Source organism: Myotis brandtii, unplaced genomic scaffold, assembly GCF_000412655.1.
Source record: "Myotis brandtii unplaced genomic scaffold, ASM41265v1 scaffold332, whole genome shotgun sequence".
Lineage (NCBI taxonomy): Eukaryota > Metazoa > Chordata > Mammalia > Chiroptera > Vespertilionidae > Myotis > Myotis brandtii.
Window position 1 is genome coordinate 391,585 of NW_005362797.1, and position 22,001 is coordinate 413,585.

At 38.2% G+C, this 22,001-nt stretch overlaps 2 protein-coding genes across 2 annotated transcripts in view; one reads left to right on the forward strand and one right to left on the reverse strand.

Annotated features, from left to right (window-relative positions):
* Nucleotides 1-220, reverse strand: part of GALC (galactosylceramidase) — a 42,472-nt gene extending 42,252 nt beyond the window's left edge. Inside the window, exon 1 of the mRNA XM_005871212.2 lies at nucleotides 4-220. Coding sequence (XP_005871274.1) covers nucleotides 4-116 — 113 coding nt within the window. The 5' untranslated portion in view covers nucleotides 117-220. The remainder of the gene's footprint in view (nucleotides 1-3) is intronic.
* A 6,285-nt stretch (nucleotides 221-6,505) lies between these two features.
* Nucleotides 6,506-14,120, forward strand: GPR65 (G protein-coupled receptor 65). The gene is made up of 2 exons (XM_005871162.2): nucleotides 6,506-6,576; nucleotides 12,302-14,120. Exon 2 carries the CDS (start codon nucleotides 12,723-12,725, stop codon nucleotides 13,722-13,724), a length of 1,002 nt encoding a protein of 333 aa, XP_005871224.1. The 5' UTR covers nucleotides 6,506-6,576; nucleotides 12,302-12,722; the 3' UTR covers nucleotides 13,725-14,120.
* Nucleotides 14,121-22,001: the final 7,881 nt, after the last annotated feature.

Sequence of the window (22,001 nt, forward strand, 5' to 3'; positions counted from 1 at the left end):
AACGCCAGGAGAGCGCACAGCAGCAGGGGCAGGGCGGCCTGGCTCGCCGAACCCGCGGCGGCCGTCATGGCTTTTACTCGGCGTTGCCGGGAAGCCTGGAGTAGGCTCTCAGCCATTGTGTGGGTCACAAGACTCCGGCGCCCGGGGAGGCGGGTCCGGTCGCCGCCATGATGGAAAAGGGCAGGAGGCCACTGACGCCTCCGCCGCCATCTTGGATGAGGGCAACAGCCGCAGTCCTGTGGCGGGAGGGCTGAGCAGCCTTTTATGCTCCCGCCTGCACGTGTGCTCCCTGCACGTGTGCCCCCTTCGATGCTTCTCCATCCCCTGCTTGAGCACTTTAGCGAAAGGCAGTTTGGCGAGGCAACTGGGTAGTGAAGACCCTACCATGCCCTCCCGCAGCATCTCGGGGCGCATCTACCACGTGCCAGTCAATGGCAGCCCCTAAGGCAGCCCCAGTTCAGCAGCCACCTTGGTGGAGACACGTAGCTCTCAGAGCCTGTTTCTTCTCAGTAAAGATGACACAGCAAGAGCAGCCGCACGGGCATGCATGCAATACAAGTAAGGCAATGGGCACCCAGGCCGTTTTAGCCGAATGGGTTGCACACTTGGCAAACAGGTGACAAGGTTCTCCATTCTGATAACTGTGTGTATTTAGCTTTTAGCTTCATAGAGGACCTTCCACTGCCAGTTGAAATGGTTCCAGGCAGATTACCCTCAATTGGAAGGGAAGTTGTGAATTGTCCTGGGACGTCTGCCACATCCAATATTGGTCTGAGATGTCTGATTTCCTTGGCATTGGAGCAAATGGAAGAGTCTCTGAGAGGCTGCAGGGGAAAAGAAAAGCTGTACTTGCTCTGTTTCACTTCGTAAATTACTGTAGGTCTGATCTGGTTTCCCAAAGACAGCCCCAACGTAATTAAAATGGTGCCCCTTCACCCACAAAAATGTTCTGGTTTGGATGATTAGTTATTTAGTCCCCTTTATACGGATCACTTCTATTTCTTGTTTTCCTAGTGCTAAGGGCCGTTAGAATACGCTTGGCTTAATTTATATCATCTGGACTCAGGGGGCCGGCAGAGCCACTCCGTGAGGGCAGGACCAGTCAAAAGATTGGAGGCCACCCAGTTTGACTCTCCCACCCAGTGTTAAGGGGATGGATCTCATGATGTCAAAGGCCCACCCAGATGTGATGTAACTTCATGCAACTCAAGTATATAATAAAGCAGCTTTGGGAGCTGGCTGGCTCACTCTCTCTCTGCACACTCTGTCCCTCCAGAGGGCAGGCACCACACCCAGCCCAAGTTCTTAATCTATTTTATGTCTGTCTTTCATTATTTCTTCAATCCCGAAAGCGCCTCCTAGATTGCATGAACCAATTCAAGTCTCTTCCCATGCGAAACGCGGGAAGAATATAGCCCCAGGAAACCACTCAGTATACCTAGTACCGCACATATCTGAACTCTACCTTCCCTCCCGCCACCATTCTATGATACAAGTCAGTAACTATCCAACTCCCATAGATTTACCTTTGCAGAACTCCCTCTCATCCATTTGTTCTAACAGTGTATTAAGCTTGAGCTGGAGCAGCAGTAAATGAAAAGCCAAGGATGACAGATCAAGTGAATGCTAAGTGTCCTACCAACCCTGTGATGTTATATCGATGATCTGCATTTAACATGTAATAATGTCACTAGAAGGGAAGTACCAAGGTGGTAATAGAGGAAAATTCCATGTACACGAAATCAGGAAGTTGAAACTATCCAGCATTAGTCATCCTGTAGCGCATCATTGTACCTTGCATTTGGGTGGCATGCCACAAATATTTGTGCAATGTGTGCAATCTGCAGAAGAGGAAACACAAGATATTTAACAGAAAAAGTAGCTTTGCCTCCAGGACAGGCCACTGGTTCCTATTAGTTCATATACCAGAGTAATTCTTTACTAGAGAAAGTATCTCTTGTTTCAAATTTATTTTCTATGCTCTATTAGACAAGGAAGTTTCTAATAAAAACGTGAGAATACAAGCTGAGAAAGGGAAATCCTTGGACCACTGACACAGCACTCAAATTTGCTCAAGACGTGAGAAAACGGAAATGGCAGTTAGACATGTGGGTCTTTTCTCATCATTTGGTAGCTGGCTTCCCTCAGACCAAGCAGTCAGAGAGAGAGAGAGAGAGGGAGGAGGAGGAGGAGGAAGTCACGAATTTTTCTGACTAAACCATTGCTTCTGCTTTATTCTATTAACTAGGGTGACACACTAAGTCTAGCCACATCCAGGTGACAGAAATTAGGCTTCACCTTTTGAAAGGAAGGGTTTCAAAGAATTTGTGAACATATTTTAAAATCACACACATACACCTGAACAGCCATAGGCAATTTTCCCCAATCTGACAATGGATTCTGTATACCTAACCCTACCCTTTGAAGTGCATATCTATCTTGCCTTAGGACAAGTTGTGTTAATAAATAGCAAAGGGTCCTGAGATAAGGAGAACTTAGTTCCTTTAGCTAAGTTTCCTCTGGCCCCCAAAATGCCTTCCAAAATTATGTTTCATCTCTGGACTCATGGTTAATCTACACACAGCACCTTCTCCAGATTCCTGAACCCTTCTAGATGCTAGATTAAGACCACCGGCATTATATATATTGATTTTAGGAAGGAAGAGGGAGAGAGAGAAACATCAATGATGAGAGAGAATTATTGATTGGCTGCCTCCTGCACACCCCCTTCTGGGGATTGAGCCTGCAACCTGGGCATTTGCCCTGACTGGGAATCGAACCATGACCCCCTGGCTCATAGGTCAGTGCTCATCCATTGAGCCACGCCAGCTGAGAAATACCTCTCAGTAAGAGGCCCCAGGCTTGGCACTAGAGCAGCCTGCCTTGCTTGACAGCTTGCCCTCTCCTTGGCACCTCCAAGCCCAACACAAGTAGCAACCATCTGCCCATCATTCTGTAGCTCATGCTGGGTGGCCCCAGGCACAACATGGGCAGTAGTTGACTTTGCACCTTCCAGGAGGTCCTAGAGGTCCCAGAGTCAGTGCACAAATGAAAAACAGAAGAAATCTCCAGAAAAAGAACAAAATGAAATGGAAGCAAGAAAACTACCAGATACAGAGTTCAAAACAATGGTTATACAGATACTCAAGGAACTTAATAAGAACTTCAAGGAAATTAGTGAAAACATCAATGACATAAAAAAAAAAAAACAGTCAAAAATGAAGGATACACTAACTAAAATGAAAAATAATTTACAGGGAATCAACAGTAGAGTAGAAGATACTGAGAATAAAAGCAGTTCTTTGGCATTTGAGGAAGCAGAAAACACCCAGTCAGAATAGCAAAAAAAAAAAAAAGAATCCAAAATTATGAAGATAGTGTAAGGAGTCTTTGGGACTACTTCAAGCACACCAATATTCGCATCATGGGGGTACAAGAAGAAGAGAGGGAGAAAAAAATTGAAAACCTATTTGAAAAAAATGACAGAAAACTTCCCCTACCTGGTGAAAGAAATAGACATACAAGTCCAGGAAGCACAGAAAGTCCCAAACAAGAGGAACCCAAAGAGGACCACACCAAGACACATCATAATTAAAATGCCAAAGGTTAAAGACAAAGAGTGAATCTTAAAAGCAGCAAGAGAAAAGCAGTTTCCTACAAGGTAGTTCCCATAGGACTGTCAGCTGATTTCTCAACAGAAACTTTGTAGGCCAGAAGGGAGTGGCAAGAAATATTCAAAGTGATGAAAAGCGAGTACCTACAACCAAGATTACTCTACCCAGCAAAGCTACCATTTAGAATTGAAGGTCAGATAAAGAACTACACAGACAAGAAAAAGCTAAAGGAGTTTATCACCACTCAACCAGCATTACATGAAATGTTAAACGGTCTTCCTGAAGAAGGAGAAGGAGAAGGATGAGGAAGAGGAGGAGGAGGAGGAAGAAGAGGAGGAGGAGGAGGAGGGGGAGGAGGAGGGAAAGGGAGAGGAAAAGAAGAAATCAAGAATATGAGCAATAAAATGGTAATAAATACATATCTATCAACAATTGTAACTAAAAATCAAAATAAACAAACAAGAAATCTAATGAGCAAAATAAACTGATGAATAAAATAGAACCAGAGGCATGGAAACATGGAACAGACTGAAGAATCTCCGAGGGAAGGGGGGTGGGAGGTATGGGAAGAGATTTACCACAGGACTTATATGCACATATGAATAACCCATGGACACAGATAATAGGGTGGGGAAAGCCTGGGGCAGGGCAGAAACCGGGTGGAGGCAGGCAATGGGGAGAAGTAAGGGGGGAGGGGCATCTGTAATACTTTCAACAATAAAGATTTTTTTTAAACCCTAGGAATATCTTCTCCCCACACTCCACCACCCTCTTTACACCCAAGAATTCCTCCTAAGAAGCAATAAATGCTGCTTTAACTAGTGAATTTGTACCAAACAGACAATGCAGCCTCACAAAGGACCCTTCATCAGCAGATTAGGCTCTTGCACTGTCAGCTCCATGGAGAAGTTGAAACTGGCAGAACCACATTCTCTTCCCCTTTTCCACATGGCGGGCACAAGTGCCCTGCCACTGCCCAGTGTTGGGTGTCCATTTTGTGACCTCAGAAGACCAGAGAACTGGCACACCAAAAATGCATATCCCCTAAAAGCAGTATTTAAAATAATTGCTAATTGGCTTTTTCTCACTTTAGTGTTTGAAATGTCACAGAGACTCAAGAGCTCTCAAATGACCAACTCTTCATGAATAGCCCTGTGGTTGAAAATGCAGTATTGTCAAATATTCTGGACTAAATGAAAAGCAAAATTTTTAAAAGTTATTAAATGTCTTACTGTGCAGAATTGGCAATGGTTCAGCATAAGTCGGCTACAGTTTTTCTCCTATTTAATCAAAGGTGAAAGTTTGTGTTTCTTGTGTTTTTTAGCTACATCCTTTTTTTTGAAGAGCAAAATACATAAATGTTTGGTGTGAAAAATACCTTTTCCTGAAAGCAGAAGTATAGTCTGTTTAGGTAAAATAGGAGGTACTGAGAGTCATGAAATACTCATGTGTAAATGCAATAGATAAGCCGATGTGCAAAACCAAGCAAAAATGAGAACTTGCATAAATCATTACTTTCATTTTTTTGAAGGCTTAAGGGTTTTATTATTAATTTCCACGTTGTACTTTAATTTTTCATTGTTTTGGTAAAAATACAAAGTATTCTGAATTTTTACATTACTGTATGCTCAATTACTTTGAAAATTCTCATGCATTTTATAAATTAAGTTATTACTTTTATTATTCTCAGTGAAAGACCTACAAAGGAAGTATAGAAAACCTTTACATTCTTGTATTATCCTGAATAACCTCAACATTAAAGTCAAGGTTATGTCATAAAACATCTTTTCTATCTCTAGGGAGAATTTTAAATAAAAAGTGCAACAACCTCTAATCTTCTTTTATAAAAATAGATTCAAATTGTCTTGATTACAGTCTTTCAAGTTAAATATTTGCATCTCTAATTAATTCTGTTCTCATAAAGTAATATGCTCCCCTTTGTAATACAAATTTTAGATGACAAGATTCAACAGTGATGTCCGATTTTTTTTTATATCTGAAAAGTTCTAGGAGCTCATTTCACTTCATATTAAAGTACTTATAGATTTGGTGGCAACTGTCAACTACATGAGTTTTCATTATAGCAATCCATGTGTTTCTCAAAGTGATTTTTCAGTTTCATAAAATTATTGGTTTTTCTAAACCAGTTAGTTCAACTAGTTTTAATATGGTTTTAGCAATCATTGCCTTTTATTCTAATAATCAAAGGAGAAAATGGTTCTATGATACAATACTATGAAGCCAAACCACTCGGTCACTTTAAAGAACAAAAGATTTAGTTAGCCCTGCTGTCACTCCCATTAAGCACTGAAATATGTTCAATATATACCCAGTCACCACCTTCCCTCTGCAGTTTTTCTCCCATGGATCTTGATCACCCTGAATCCATCTGCAACATCCTACCCTACCTCCCATCCAATGACTCGTCCTATCTTTTTGTACCTCTCTTGGAGTGTTTATCTATTTTTTTGTCATTGTATTATGGTTATTATTGCACGTACCTTTCTCCTTCCCTAGGTGATAAGCTACTACAGGCTATAACCAGGTCCTACATAGCTCCGAGCACTGTGTGCTAAGAGTATTATAGATATATTTGTTGACAGAGCAAATGAATGACTGAATCAATGAATCACTGAATTTTAGTACATATTCTATTAAATAATCCCCATGTAATATTGGTATACATGTATACATTATAATTAAGATGCAAAGAGAAAAGCTAGTTACAAAAAAATATACTCTAGTAAATAATAGATAAAACATCTTTTAAAGTATTTAGGAGACTTTTTTGGTTCAGATTTGGATAAAATACCTCCCTCTTGTTAAGGTGCTGCTTCCTCATTGGTTTATGATGAAATATGAGTGCAACTTCCTGTCCACTCAAAATGTGGGTTTCTCTTCTTGATGCAAGCCGATTTTTCTGGCTCCTCAGTTGATAAAATCGTCACCCCAAGAAACATGGGTAAGTGTAAAATTTTTAAATGAAATAAGATTTCTAAGTTGATAACATACTTTTGTGTGATTGTCAGTGATGTTTGCAATGTTTTATCTAGTTTAGGTTGTATAAATGTGGCGATGCGGAGCATCATAAGAGAAAAAAGAGGATGACACATAGTTTCCTCTACTTTGAGGAATGATAAAAGGATGTCAGAATTTGCATTTACAGTTAGGTAAAATTATATGCAAAAGGGGGATGTTTATACTCTGTTCCCTCTTCATTTGGCAAACTGAATTAAGTGGTTAGAAAGATAGGTCTATATCCAAGAAAGCTCCTGGCTGTAGAGTTAGTTAGCACCATTTCCTCATCAGCACAATGGTCTAGTGATACTTTTCATACCATCAGAACTAACGTGAAATTTGGAAGTAATATATTCATTATTAAGAAGTATCGATGAATAATTCTTAATAAGTGAGTATCACACTGTCTGGCATGTAGTAGAGTCTTAATAAGTAGCTATTAAAATGATAAATAAAGGCAAATATATCCTATAACTCTGTAGGGAAACATTTTGTCTTTTGATCACTGTCATCAATGATTTGTACTATTTTAGGAGCTGGTTAAGAATAGTTATATTTTAATATGCTATGGATTATCTTCTTTTGGCAATTGGTAACAATGAACACAAAAGTCAAAATGTACATTTTTTCAGAACTAGTTCTAAAAATAATTTTTCTTAAAGTTTGATTAGTCAAAATAATAACTGAAAAGATGTATGAATAATAAAATCATGTATTCATTAAAATCTCAGATTCACATTAATTTAACAACTATCTTCTGCAGAGCTGGTATTGTATGTGAAATGTTACTGTACAAATTATACTCTGAGGGCCTCTGGCTTCTCCACTGTGCTCTGAGTAGATGGCCAAAGATGACCTCCTTTTAGGAAATGTAAGGGACAGCACAAAGGACACCGATGAACTACTGGTGTCATTAAAACAATAATGTTAGCTAATATTGCCATGTGCTAGGTACTTTGCTTCACGTGTTATGTCATTTAATCCTCACAACAACTCTAAGAAATGGGTACTATCTGACTATCTTACACCTGTGAAAACTGAAAGTTAGGGACGTGAAGAGACACACATGTTCACAAATCCCCCGAAGACTGCATTTCAGTCTCCAGAACCCACCCACTGCCTGTTTCGCAACAGAGAAGACACCCAGTATCTTCTTCATCCAACCACTGGGTCTTGTGGTTGTCTCAGTCAAGACAGAAAATGCTTTTACACAGAAAGAAATGTGTCCCCTTGAGAACTTTATAAGTCATCCTAAAACCATTCTTTCCATTTTACTCATCTTATCTTTTTTTTAGAGAGAAAAGGTACATATTTTTGAGTAACATGAGTAAAGGAGGAGGAGGCCCCCATTGACCCAGCTCTCTTGGTCCTGATCCCGAGGAAGGATATTTCATGGTTCAGGTGCTCTCCCAGACACAACGAGCCCAGTAATGGACGTGATGTTGTGCAGCCATCAGAGTTGCGTCCTCAGTAGCTTATTCAATCCTTCATGCATCTCAGATTTTTTTCTAGTGTCACTTTCCTTCTCACTTATATCTTTTCTTTTAGAAGGATTTTAGGGGTCATTTTTCTCAGTGGTAGTTTATCTGAAAATGTCTTTATTTTTGCTTTTGAAATTTAGTTCTGCTGGGTAGACAATTATGGGATGACATTTTCTCAACCATTTGGAAATACCAATCCACTGTGTTCTGGTGTCTGTTATTATTGCTGTTGAGAACTCCTTTGTGAGTCTAAATTTCATCCTCTGTAGCGAGTCCATCTTTTCTCTCTGGCTCTTTTTTCTTAGTTTTTGTTGATCTGCAGTTTGATGACAATGTGTCTGGTGTAAATTTCCATCTTCATTTGTTTGTTTTTAACCCCAGTGGGATTCACTGGGCTTTATACATTTGAGGATTCCATGTCCTTCATGAGTTCTAGACTGCTATTGGTTACACTTGTTTTGTGTTATATGTCTGTTCTTTTATTCATTTTCTCTCTAAAGCTTTTGGGGATCTGGTATTCTTCTTTCTTGTTTTTCTTAAATTTCACACATAATGGCTTCTCTCTCTCTCTCTCTCTCTCCCATGTTTGTTGGAAGTCTATTTGTAAGAATTCTTTGAAGCCTGTGTTGGGGAGCGTCCTCCAGGGAGGATTTGTATTTACTTCTTCCTCATGCCTAGAATATTTATTTTTGGTGCATTCATTTTCATATTATTTAAATTACTTATTGTTTTGTTTTGTTTCTATTAATTGCTTTTTATATGAGGAAAGAATTTAAACCATGTCCTTTTTAGGAAGGCAAGATGGTCCATCTGCGGATGAAACAGATATTGATTGTCAAGATTCTTTACATCCCATTTCATATAGCCTTTTGATTCCACTTTTTAGCGTTTTAATTGCAATCAACATTCATACAGAAGAATTCACATATCCTCAGTGTATAGCTTGCTAAGTTTTACAAACAGAACTTGTTCATGGTATAAACACTTTTATAAAGAAATAAAACCTTACAAATTCTCAGAAGTCCCAAAGTACCCTCTTCCAGTCATTACCCAACCCCTCCAGTTAACAACTTAACCACTACCTGGCCGCCTTCTTCTTCTTCTTCTCCTCCTCCTCCTCCTCCTCCTCCTCCTCCTCCTCCTCCTCCTCCTCCTCCTCCTCCTCCTCCTCCTCCTCCTCCTCCTCCTCCTCCTCCTCCTCCTCCTCCTCCTCCTCCTCCTCCTCCTCCTCCTCCTCCTCCTCCTCCTCCTCCTCCTCCTCCTCCTCCTCCTCCTCCTCCTCCTCCTCCTTTCTTCTTCTTCTTCTTCTTCTTCTCTCTCTCTCTCTCTCTCTCTTTCTCACACACACACACAAACACACACACACAAATGTTTACTATGACACTTTACATGATTTCCTGCATTAATGCAGATCAGCTTTGTTGAGAAGGAAGAGAAATACACAAAATGTTTACTATGACACTTTGCATGATTTCCTGCATTAATTCAGATCAGCTTTGTTGAGAAGGAAGAGAAATACACAATAGTTCTTACTTGTAAGAGATGATTAGATAGATAGATAGATAGATAGATAGATAGATAGATAGATCTCACAGTAGGTCTTTATATGTTCTTCACCATCATATTATAAGTAGTAAAAGATAATTTCAACTTTAAAACAATTCACAGAGGATTCCTAAACTAAAAATAGGTTATAAAATTCAGCCTCATAACTATGAGAACTGGGAGATTGTTTTTTCTTGGTGTGGTAGCAAGATATTTGCTCCTTTTATCCATCTATTTCCAACATCAAGCGCAAGAAAAAAATAAAAGCCTGTTTAAGTAAAATTCTTATGTTATCCATTATAACTTGTAGAAAAGAAACACTTTGCATTTTAACCTTTCAAAGAAAACATGGCGATAGTTCTAAGCAAACATAACAACACATTGCCACAGAGTTTGAGGACATGATGTAAGATCATTTTTATAAGTTTATTGGAAGGCCATGTTTTATAGAGAACATAAAAGAGATGACTTCTAGAGAATGTGAGGTTTTATATATCTAATTTTCATAAATGATTATTCATAAGTCATGTTCTTTAATTAGAACTGTTCTAACTACAAGACTTGTGCTAATCTATTGGTGCTACTATTTAGATGGAAAATAGAAAATATTATCTTCCTTCTCAACAAAGGCAGTCTGAATTGTTGCAAAAATACCTCAGATTTTTAAGGTATTTTTGTACAAAAGACAAAAAACAAAATAAGAGATTCTAGCATTACAATCTAGGATTGTGGCTGAATTCTACCAAAGATTAGATACCTCATTTGGGGTTAATTGCTTAATAGGTGGCTCAAATCTGTATTTGAAATATATGATTATAATAACTAGCACAGAGTTGTAGTGAAACATAAATTAAAACAAATATGCATGCCATTTAATACAGTGCCCAAAACATCTAGCCCTCACTACATGGACCACTACACTGATTTCTGACAGCATAGATTAATTTTGTCTGCTTCTTAATCAGATAGTGTATACTCTTTGTGCCTGCCTTTTTCTGTCACTCTGCATTATGTTTCTGAACTTCAACCATGTTATTGCATGAATGAGCAATCATTTGTTCATTTTCATTGGTTCATGGATTTCAATTGTGTTGATATACAACAATTTATTTATCTATTGTACTGCTAGTGAGTATTCCAGTTGGGGGATATTACAAATAGTACTACTGTGAACATGCTAATTCTACATCTTTTTGTAATCATATACATCTATTTCTGTTGAGCATGTGCCTAGAAGTGGAGTTTCTGAGCCATACGATATACACAAGTGCCAGTTTTCCAACCAAGGTACACCCATTGATGTAAAGGGCTGTTTTTCACATTCTATTCCTATTTTTAGGTGTGGTGAAACTAGAACACTCCAGTTCTTCATTTTGTTTTAAGAGTGACAAATGTATACTACACACTCTGAATATTGGTTAAGCTGTCAGAATCCTTGTGCCTTGTGGAGACAGGTCTCTTTTGTGCCTAGGGCTCAATGACACTTGGAAGCGGGTGGTTTTGATGTTATCCGCACACAGGTAGAAGGCAAATCTTCCTTCTCTTGCCTAGTGACTCTACAAAGCTTTCTGTAAATGCACCCATCAGAGAAATCATAAGGCACCAATGGGCCTCACTAGCAAAGGAAGATAGAAGTATTTCTCTACCCCTATATGGTGAAAAGGGTGGATTCTCTATTCCTATATGAACCTGTAACATCAAACTTGTGTATATGTATATGTATATGTATATGTATATGTATATGCATATATACAGTTGATCCTTGAACAATGCAGGAGTTAGGGGCACTGACCTTCCTCAAAGTCAAAAATTCACATAAAACTTTTGACTCCACAAAAACTTAACTACTAATATCCCTGTAAAATGTACATACACTTTGCAAAATTATAAAGGCAGTGTTTATTAAAATATATTTCATTTTCAAAATGTAATAGAATCAGTTGTAAAATGTGTACACATTTTTGGGGGACACCATATATATATATTCACCTAATAAAGAAGGAAACTGATGATCACAAGATTTTAATCAAAACTGAGAACATTCTGACCTCTATTTCACAGGAGTATCAGAAAGATAACGTGAGTTAACCACAAAGGAAGCGAAGGAAGAACAGAAGAGATAGTGTTATCTAATTCTTGATGAAGGTTCAGCAAGCTCTGCTAATTTAAAATACTTTATCAAATTTCTTGTGACAATATTTTCTTGGCTAATAAGCTGATTTTGAAAGTGCCTTACCTCTAGAATGCCTATGAAATTAACATTTTGAAATCATACAACCATATAGTTTATCATACACTCAAATGCCTTTGCTGTTACAAACACATCAATGAATTTGCCATCTTTTTTATTAGCTCTTAAGATGACTTTTCAACTTTAGTTTTGCATTCTTAGATCATGTCCAGTGAGAAAGAGAATTCCCTGGAATCTAGTATCTCTTGGATAATTCTTATTTGAAGTAAGTAAAATATCTCAGCTTGATTTCCTTTATTGAAGTCAATTAGATCGTTTTCCCATTACAAACACCTTATTGTAGTTGAATGCATTTTTTAAAATCTCTAATAAGTAAAATACAAGAATATTGCTTCAAAATCCTGGTGTATCTTTTAAACATCTAATTTATTCTACTTCATCTTTTATTGCAGAAACAAAGGCATTTTAAAAAGAGATGTCAATCTCTGTGAAATTTATTTGTGTTTGCACCAACCTCCTGAGATTCACGCCAAACAAACTGGGGACAACAGACTCTGAAAGATTGATCCTTGAGGGTTTCCTCACCAGCATTCCGTGATGATAAACACATGGACGTCCACCCACCAGAATCAACTGGCCACGCTAGCTAACTGCCAGGGGCCTGGATCCTGACTCCACACCATTGACATCTGTGTGAAAAGGGATCTATGCCCATTCTTTAAAAGCATTCATGAGTTAACCAGCACTTTTGGAAGCAAAGAAAATTGAAAAGTGAAAGAGAATTCGATGTTGAGGACAAACTAAACAAGGCAAGACTTACTTTGCTGTTTAGCTCCTAAGAACGAATGTAATTGCCACGTTGAAAAGAAGAAAATGAACATCACATGTACTGGTGAGCAGCACGACCTGGATCACTATTTGTTTCCAATTGTTTACATCTTCGTGATAATAGTCAGCATTCCAGCCAATATTGGATCTCTCTGTGTGTCTTTTCTGCAAGCAAAGAAAGAAAACGAATTAGGCATTTATCTCTTCAGTTTGTCACTGTCCGATCTGCTGTATGCTCTCACTCTCCCTCTCTGGATTCATTATACTTGGAATCAAGACAACTGGACTTTCTCTCCTGCCCTGTGCAAGGGGTGTGCTTTCTTCATGTACATGAACTTTTACAGCAGCACAGCCTTCCTCACCTGCATTGCTGTGGACCGGTACCTAGCAGTTGTCTACCCTCTGAAGTTCTTTTTCCTAAGAACAAGAAGATTTGCATTCATGGTCAGCCTGTCCATCTGGGTAGTAGAAACCATCTTCAATGCTGCCATTTTGTGGGAAGATGATATATCTACAGAATATTGTGGCACCAATAAGTCTACTTTTACTCTATGCTATGACAGATACCCTTTGGCGAACTGGCAAATTTGGTTCAATTTCTTTAGGACGTGTACGGGCTATGCTATACCTTTGGTCATCATGATGGTTTGCAACCTGAAAGTTTACCAAGCGGTGCAACATAATCAAGCCACGGAAAACAGTGAAAAGAAAAGAATCATAAAACTACTTGTTACTATCACATTGACTTTTGTCTTGTGCTTTACTCCCTTTCATGTGATGTTGCTGCTCCGCAGCATTTTAGAGCCTATAGTTGACGAAAAGTATGGGAAGCAGACCTATAAAATATATAGAATCACGGGTGCATTAACGAGTTTAAATTGTGTCGCTGATCCGATTCTGTATTGTTTTGTAACTGAAACAGGAAGATCCGATATGTGGAATATATTAAAATTCTGTACTGGGAAACTTAATAAATCACAAAGACAAAGAAAAAGCATATTTTCTATGTCTACCAAAGATACTGTGGAGTTAGACACCCTGGAATAGAACCAAGGAATTGTTTTAAGATGCACAATATTATATCACCATGATTACATTTTGAGAAGGAAAACTAGCATGGGGTAGAACTAAGTTTTCCAACTGAGGGAATATTTTAATATCCTCTCCAATGGGGAAATATTTTGAAAGTGCACTGTGCAGCTCCTTGGCTTTTATTAAATGAATATTAAACAAAAATCTAATATTTCCTAATTACTCAGAATTGTTATTGTTGATGGCAATTGTTTTTGTATCTATGCTATAATCCCTCAGAGGTTAGTAAGATATGCAGAACTGTGTGTCTTTAATTTGGTAACCTTTATGTCTGGTTTTTATTATTTTTCTCACTCTTTCTATAGATTTTAGGCTGTCAGCTATAACGTCTCCCAACCATATGTCCTTGTCTCCAACAACCTCAACTACAAAATACCTCTTCTAATCTTCTCACTCATAACTAAATAATGATTGAGCCCACTCTAAATACTGTTTTGTGTTTATTATTGGGATTACAAAATATATGGTCTCATGAAGCCTAGTGAAGCTCACATCAGTTCAGAAACCTAGTCACTTCTATATAAAGGAAAAGTAAATGGGCTAGAGTGACAATCTGAAGGCTCTTCCATGATATAAAGCACATGAGCTTTGTGGAAGCTCTTTCAGCTGCTCAAAGACCTTCTTTACTTTCTTTCAAATCATATTTTTGTTTTATTTTGATTTTTAAATATTCACAGTTAAGAACATAGTAGTTGAAATTACCAGAAGCTTAATGTTAAGACAAAAAGACATTACAGATAAAAAAAATACATTTATTATATTAAATCTTATATTAGGAGACTTCTTTTAGGACTTACAATATTTAGAGAGTCTTGATATAATATGTTCTTTTGAGTTGTCATTATAGAAATTACTCTGCTAGTTTTAAGTAGGTATTAGGTGAACAGTTTTCCTAACCAATGTGTTTTTGTTTTTATTTTATTTTATTTTTATTGATTTCAGAGAGGAAAGGAGAGGGAAAGAGAGATAGAAACATCAATTATGAGAGAGAATCACCGGTCGGCTGCCTCCTACATGCTCCCCACTGGGAATTGAGCCCACAACCCAGGCATGTGCCCTGACTGGGAATTGAACCGTGACCTCTTGGTTCATAGGTTAATGCTCAACCACTGAACCATGCTGGGTGGACCTAACCAATGTATTTTTAAAGATTTTTATCCTACTCTTCTCCTTTTCTTCTTCCTTCTTTGTCTTATCTGTTTCTTCTACTCCCCCCGCAAATGATCAGATAATAAATGTTTTGATCCCATTTGCTAGTCTCACAAAAAGCCAGATAACAAGAAAGTCCCATCTCCCTTCAATAATGAATTTCTAGATACACACTAAAAAACCAATAAGTGCACAAACTAACTCATTTTCCAGGAAAATTTCCATGATGGTATGTACATAAGAGAAAGACCTTGCTTGAGGGCCATATGTACATTTTCTGTTCTTTGCATATTTCTGGTCCTAAAGTTTGTAGAGAATTAATAAATTGTGTCTGGGCACTCAGAGAAACACATATGCTGAAAAATTGAAGTAATACCATTAAAATGAAGAGTAACTAAAATAGACCCTGGCCGGGTAGCTCATTGTTAGAGCATTGTCCTCATACACCAAGGTTTCGAGTTTGATCCCTGTCAGGGCACATGCCTGGGTTGCAGGCTCAATCTCTAGTGTGGGGCATGCAGGAGGCAGCTGATCAATGATTCTATCTTATCATTGATGCTTCTATCTCGTACCCTCACCCTTCCTCTCTGAAATCAATACAAATATATTTTTAATTAAATAAAAGAAGCAACCAATGAATGCATAAATAAGTTGAACAACAAATCAATGTTTCTCTTTCTCAAATCAATTTTTAAGAAAGGGTAATTAAAATGCTTTAGGCTGTGTGACTAATTATTGACAAATTATTAGCAGCCTGTGAGTTGAATACTTGTTAAAGTTTCATGTCTTGTCCAAGATCACAAGACTTCCTAAGAATCCTGACTTCTCTCCAGAGTTGCTTTGCTCCTTTTGTTTATTTATTTACTTTTTAAACATTTCTACTATTTCTTTTGTTAAGCATGCTAAAGACACATGCATGAAGAGCTGTTCAGGATAGACACTGAATTTTGGTCAGGAAGAGGGGGAAAAGGAGAGTTGTTTCATTAATTAATACCTCTGAGAATATAATAAATCCTATAGATCTTAATTAAACTGTTACAGAGAACTGGCTGGGTGACTCGGTTGGTTGGAGCATTGCCCTGTACACTAAAAAGTTTCGGGTTCAATCCCTGGTCAGGACTCATACAGAGAGCAGCCAATTGATGTTTCTCTCTTTCTATTTCTCTCTCTCTATCTCTCTCTCTAGTCAATGGGAACGTATGTCCTTGAGTGAGGATTTTTAAAAAATATTTTACCTTGGTTATATGAAGAGATGTAGCAAATACATATGTGTGGCACCTTTAATAAGAATGTTCTAGCCCTAGCTGGTTTGGCTCAGTGGATAGAGCATTGGCCTGCAGACTGAAGAGTCCCAGGTTTGATTCCAGTCAAAGGCACATGCCCTGGTTAAGGGCTCCCTCCTCAGTGGGGGGCATGCAGGAGGAAGCCAATCAATGATTCTCATCATTGATGTTTCTATCTCTCCCTTTCCCTTCCTCTTTGAAATCAATAAAAATATATTAAAAAGAAAAAGAATGTTCTACCCAATGATTGACAGCAAAACCATCGATTTAGAATGTTGTGAGATAAGTTTCAATATAAACCAGGCTGCTGAAACCTTCCGGCAGGCTATCCTTCCTATTAGAGCAGGGCCATTCATGGAGAATCCATGCTGGGAGAATGCTCAGATGATTGAGTGCAAAGCCTCCAGACATGATCTGAAATTCTCTATACTCCCAACATAGGGAAATTAAGCCTTTAGTTTTAAAAGGTTTTTTTTGGCTCTTGATTAAAATTCTCCATTAAAAACTAAAAGTACTTCTGGAAGGAATAAGACCTCACCTGGGACTCTGTTGTCAGAAGACCTACATTGGGACATTACCGATCCACTTACCTATGAGATTTTTTACCTCAGGTATTTTTTGTGCTCTCCCTATAAACTGCAAGGACAATAAGAACACTTGCTTTTAACAAGTAGGTGTAAAAAATACTTTGTAAATGTTGATTAGAGCATTGTCCTGAGATTTCATAATGTTCATTATTACTATTTTCATCTTTATCAGGATTGGTAGCCAGCTACCTAAGACATAGAAAAGTCCCTGGAGGGACCCTGTGGGTAGGCATGTAGCCATGTGGGCTGGTAGGAGCTGGCTCTCGCACGCACTGCTATGGTTACTTCCTCCAGGTGGTTAAATACATCCACTAAGGCACTTTAAGGGCCTCCTTGTTCCTGGTTCTGTGGGACATCCTCAATATGCCTGCTCATAAGAGTTCATAATTCTGAGGAGACATGCTCAGGACATTATCATAAACACACAGGTAAATATCCATTTTTAAATTTTTACTTTTTATTTTCTTATTAAGAATGTCATTTTTAACTTAATGAACTCAATTAGACCTCTGGATAGGCCAGGGAAGTGACTGAGCAGAGAGATATAAAACCTCCAATTAAGAACTTGAAATACAACCGAAACAACCACCTCATTTGGTTCATGTTATACAGCATCACCTCCCCAGGAGCATCTTGAGAAAAATCTGCTTTCTCAACCTGATTTATTCCTTTTTCTCTTTTCCGTCTAAGCTGAACCCCCCCCCCCCCCCCCCGCAAGACCTTATATTTCTATTCTTTAATGTCATAGTCAAATAAATAATATTCATCTATTACCTCAGTTGACCTTGTGAACTTGATTTTTTTTAAGCAGATGTACCAATTTTAAAATAGAACATGTGATGCATAGCATATAGGCATTTCTTTTTACATCACTTTTATCTTGCCCTGGGCTTCACTCTGTCATTTATGCATAGGGCCCCTGATCCTTTCTAGTTGAACCCATCCACAGGTTGCTATGGAAACACAACAGCTACTATAACACCCAGTCCCACAAAGGCCTTTGTGATAATAGGCTTCTTTGTCTAGGTCCATCAGGTGAGTCTGCCATGAATCAGCAGGCTGCTCCTCCAACAGACACATCCACACACAAATACATATCCATAGACACATACAGAGACAACCTGCCCCATCTCTCAAAAACAAACAAACAAATACCTGGTCCTTTGTAGCACTTGCTTGTGCTATAAGATATCTAATACCAACTAGTTGAATACACGTCACTGCCTTAATTTCTGAAAGAAGGCACCATATGTGAATTTTCATTTCCTTATTTACTAACTCAGCAGCCAGGGGGACATAGCTAAGATTCTCCCTCCCTATCTTTCTCCCTCCTTCCTCCCCTAGCCAACCAACAGTGGCTGCCAAGGGAGCGATGGTAAAGAAATGTTTACCTACATTTTTCTTTTCCTCTACTATCCTGGACAAATCCAGTTCTGGCTGAGACGTTTTATTTGCATCTCTTGGGTAGAACGCCTTTGGGGGAAAATAACAGAAGGTTAATTTAAAAGAAAGCAAGAATGTCTTGTTTTTTATTTTTGTTTTTTCATAGTATAAACACCTGATTCGATTCAAGTAAAAGAAAATTTTAAACACTATTTTTATCCTTTGCCATTTCACAGCTTAAAGATGGAGTGCAAAGTGACCATGTTCATGTTATCAGCTGCACTAGCTGAATGCACCTTAGTTGTAGGAATAAGCTGACGATGGCAAAATCAAGTCAAATTTGGGTGAGGGGGGAGTGATGTGGAAATTAAGATTCCTCTCCTCCAAAGATCCTTTTCTTACTACATCGTTTGTTGCAGGCCAAGAAAAATCACACAGGGACCCTGTCTGTGGCCACTAGGTGACGATCATGTTCTAATTGGAACTTTGAAGTTCATGGCCAACTGGTGCTCTTCAAGAGCAAAAAGGAGCTTAAGGAGATATTTTTTTTTTCTATCCAGGAAACAATTTAGAAATATCTCCTATGAGTTGGAAATGAAAGGGGAGAAATGCTGAAATTCAGTTTGCATCATTTATTTCTCTGCTCTTTGGAAAACTCAGCAATAATCATCAGATAATTTCACTTGGTTTAAACTCCATATGTCATTTCAGTATTTTTTTTCAGCCTGTTAAAATCAGTCCAGATGTAAGAGAACATAGGCTAAATTGTGTTATTTCTGAAAGATTGTAGATATAACATTGGTGACTTGTTTTTTATTTAGTTATCTGACTCAAAAGAAAATACTAGCTACCCTTCACATAAATAGAAGCATAAAACATTTGAACTACTAGCTGCTTGCAATTTTGCCTACTATGACGAGATTACGTCTATAAAAGTCAAGATATAAATCAATATATGTATGATTTTCAATTTCTAATTTATTATTGTTAAATCTCAGCACTAAGAAATTACATCTGTTACTTTGAATTGTTTAATTCTGTTCTTCTCTAAAGAACAGTAATGCAATCACATTCTAATTTAACAGTATTTGCATATTATTAAACATATAATGGCCTGTAATCTATTTTTTCCTCCTTGTTATTTTATTAAGCCCTTTATTAAGTACCAGTGGATTTTTAAAAAACAGGTTATAATTCCTCAAATAATGTTGAAATTAGGTGTTTAAAAAGCAAGCCAAATAAAGGAATGCACTATGGAAGTGTTCACATCATTGATCAGTGCAAGCTTTAGAATAAACATAAATTTTGTTATCTAGAAAATGTGTGCTCAATTAATTTCAAATTAAATATAATCAAGAAATCTTGACCTGCAATGACTTGACTTGCCAATGCTGTGAAAAATATTAACTTCAGTTCTTAGAAGCTATTGATCATTCTTGGATATTTAATTGAACTTGTGAACATTCTTTTGAAAGAATCTTGTTCAAATTCCTGGTCTTGGCTCCAGGACAGTGGTTCTCAACCTGTGGGTTTCGACCCCTTTGAGGGTCAAATGACCCTTTCACAGGGTCGCCTAAGACCATTGGAAAACACATATATAATTACATATTGTTTTTGTGATTAATCACTATGCTTTAATTATGTTCAATTTGTAACAATGAAAATACATCCTGCATATCAGATATTTACATTACGATTCATAACAGTAGCAAAATTAGTTATGAAGTAGCAACGAAAATAATTTTATAGTTGGGGGTCACCACAACATGAGGAACTGTATTAATGGGTCGCGGCATTAGGAAGGTTGAGAACCACTGCTTTAGACAGTTAAACGGAGCCCATAACAGGACTGCAATAGTAGACTAGGAAGTGCCTCTAGAAATACCACAGAGAGGTGCACTGTGGGCCTTTAGAAGTGTGCACAGAATGACCATCAACTCTAGTAGGCTTGACTAGTTTTTTTAAATATACATAACCAGAAATATTATCTCTCACTCACTCATGGAAATGACACTTGCTGTTTTGAATCTTCAGGGAAATGCCTTCAGTGCTTCTCTGGCAGTTCACCCAAGAAAAGAGAGTGTGACACCCTGCATTGAAAAGCACTATGGGACCATCCAGGCCAGTGTGGCTCAGTTGGTTGGGTGTCATCTTGTGCACTGAACACTAAAAGGTTTCCGGTCAGGGCACATGGCTGAGTTGTGGGCTTGATCCTGGATAGGGAGGATGCAAGAGGCAGCCAATCAATGTTTCCCTCTCACATGGATGTTTCTCTCTCTCTCCCTCTCCCTTCCACTCTCTAAAAAAAATCAATAAAAATATTTTTCGTAAAAAGGACTGTGGGACAGAAGATCTAATGCATCTTCAGCACCTGTCCAATTCTCCTGGGATGAAAGGATTGCCAACACAAAGTAGGGTCTAGAATAAGCAGAGATTCTCTTCCTTGCTCTACAAATCTTGTTCTGACCCCTAAAAGGACTATTGTTAAGATGGTTCTCACTGGTAATCAGAATTGTTTATTGAGTGAATAAATAATAAGTTAATTACAAAGAATGGTACAATTTTACTCTTTGTCCTAACCCCAGAGTTCAGTTTTTGAAACCCTTGGAACTATTTGCTTTTTCAGTTGAAAATGTTTTAGGTTATCCAGGAAAATAAGCTTGAGGAATATTTTCCTTTTAAGAAAGCTTTATTCATATTTTTTACATTTATCAAAGTAAAACAGAATCAGATATTACCAATGACCTTTTACTCATTGGAAATTGGTAAAAAGAGAAATTGTCATCTTGATTTCCATCCATCATTCTTTACTCATGAGAAATTTTTAAGGATGTCATTTCCTTAAATGTTAAGTAAAATGTTCACAAACTGACTTAATTTAGTTGCAGACTATACAATGCCATGAATCTCTGTTCGCTGATTCAGTGCTACAAAAAATATTGCTGCCTTTTCTCTTTAAGTTAACTCAATAATTTCCAGCGCACATACCACCAAGCTATAGGAAATTCCATCTCAGTCATTACTGGGAGGTCCTCCTCTGTGGGGTTCACACCAAAATCAGGGAGGTTTTGCATATGCTAAGAAAATGGAGGCGGGGCCTTTGATTGCTGGTCTCTAACAATCACAAGTGACAGTGACATTATCTAAGACTTCAGTGGTCCTTTGAACCTCAGTGGTTCTTGGCTGCCTCCCTATCTTGGGGGCACAGAGCTCATTGACAAGGCTTAATAGAAGCCAGCAAATGACCCAGACTCCTGTGCATTCCCTTCAAAATTCACATGGTTCTTGGTTCAGGAATGAAGCATGTACCTAAGTTAAACCAATCAAAGCAGTCCAGTCTCCTGATTGGTTCAGCCGTGGGCATGTGACCTACCCTACTAAGAAGGCTGGGACAAAGGCTATTTCTTTTGCTGTGGCTGATGCTTTATGCAGATGAGATGCCTAAAATCTTTGTGCCACTTTTTTATTATGAAAAAAAACACCAACAAATAGAAAGATGGAGAACTCAGGGAATCAAAGGGCACTGCAGCTGGATCCTAAAAAGTGACCGGTCTCTACACATTGCAGATACATGAACCAAATAACCCCCCTTGTTCTTTAAATCAGAGTCCAGTTTTTTTCTTTCTTGAACCCCAAAAGGTCCTAGTGGAATGTGGAACATGGAAGTGAGGGTGATGTGTCAGAGTCTAGATTGTTGAATAGGCTGAAGAGGTATGATGGAGCGGTGAAGTTAGTAGCCCTTGTTACTAAATGATGGTAGCAAAATAACTGCTTGAACTGTTCCCTGCTACATCCTGGGACTCAGAAAATGCCTACCAGAAAAGGCTCTC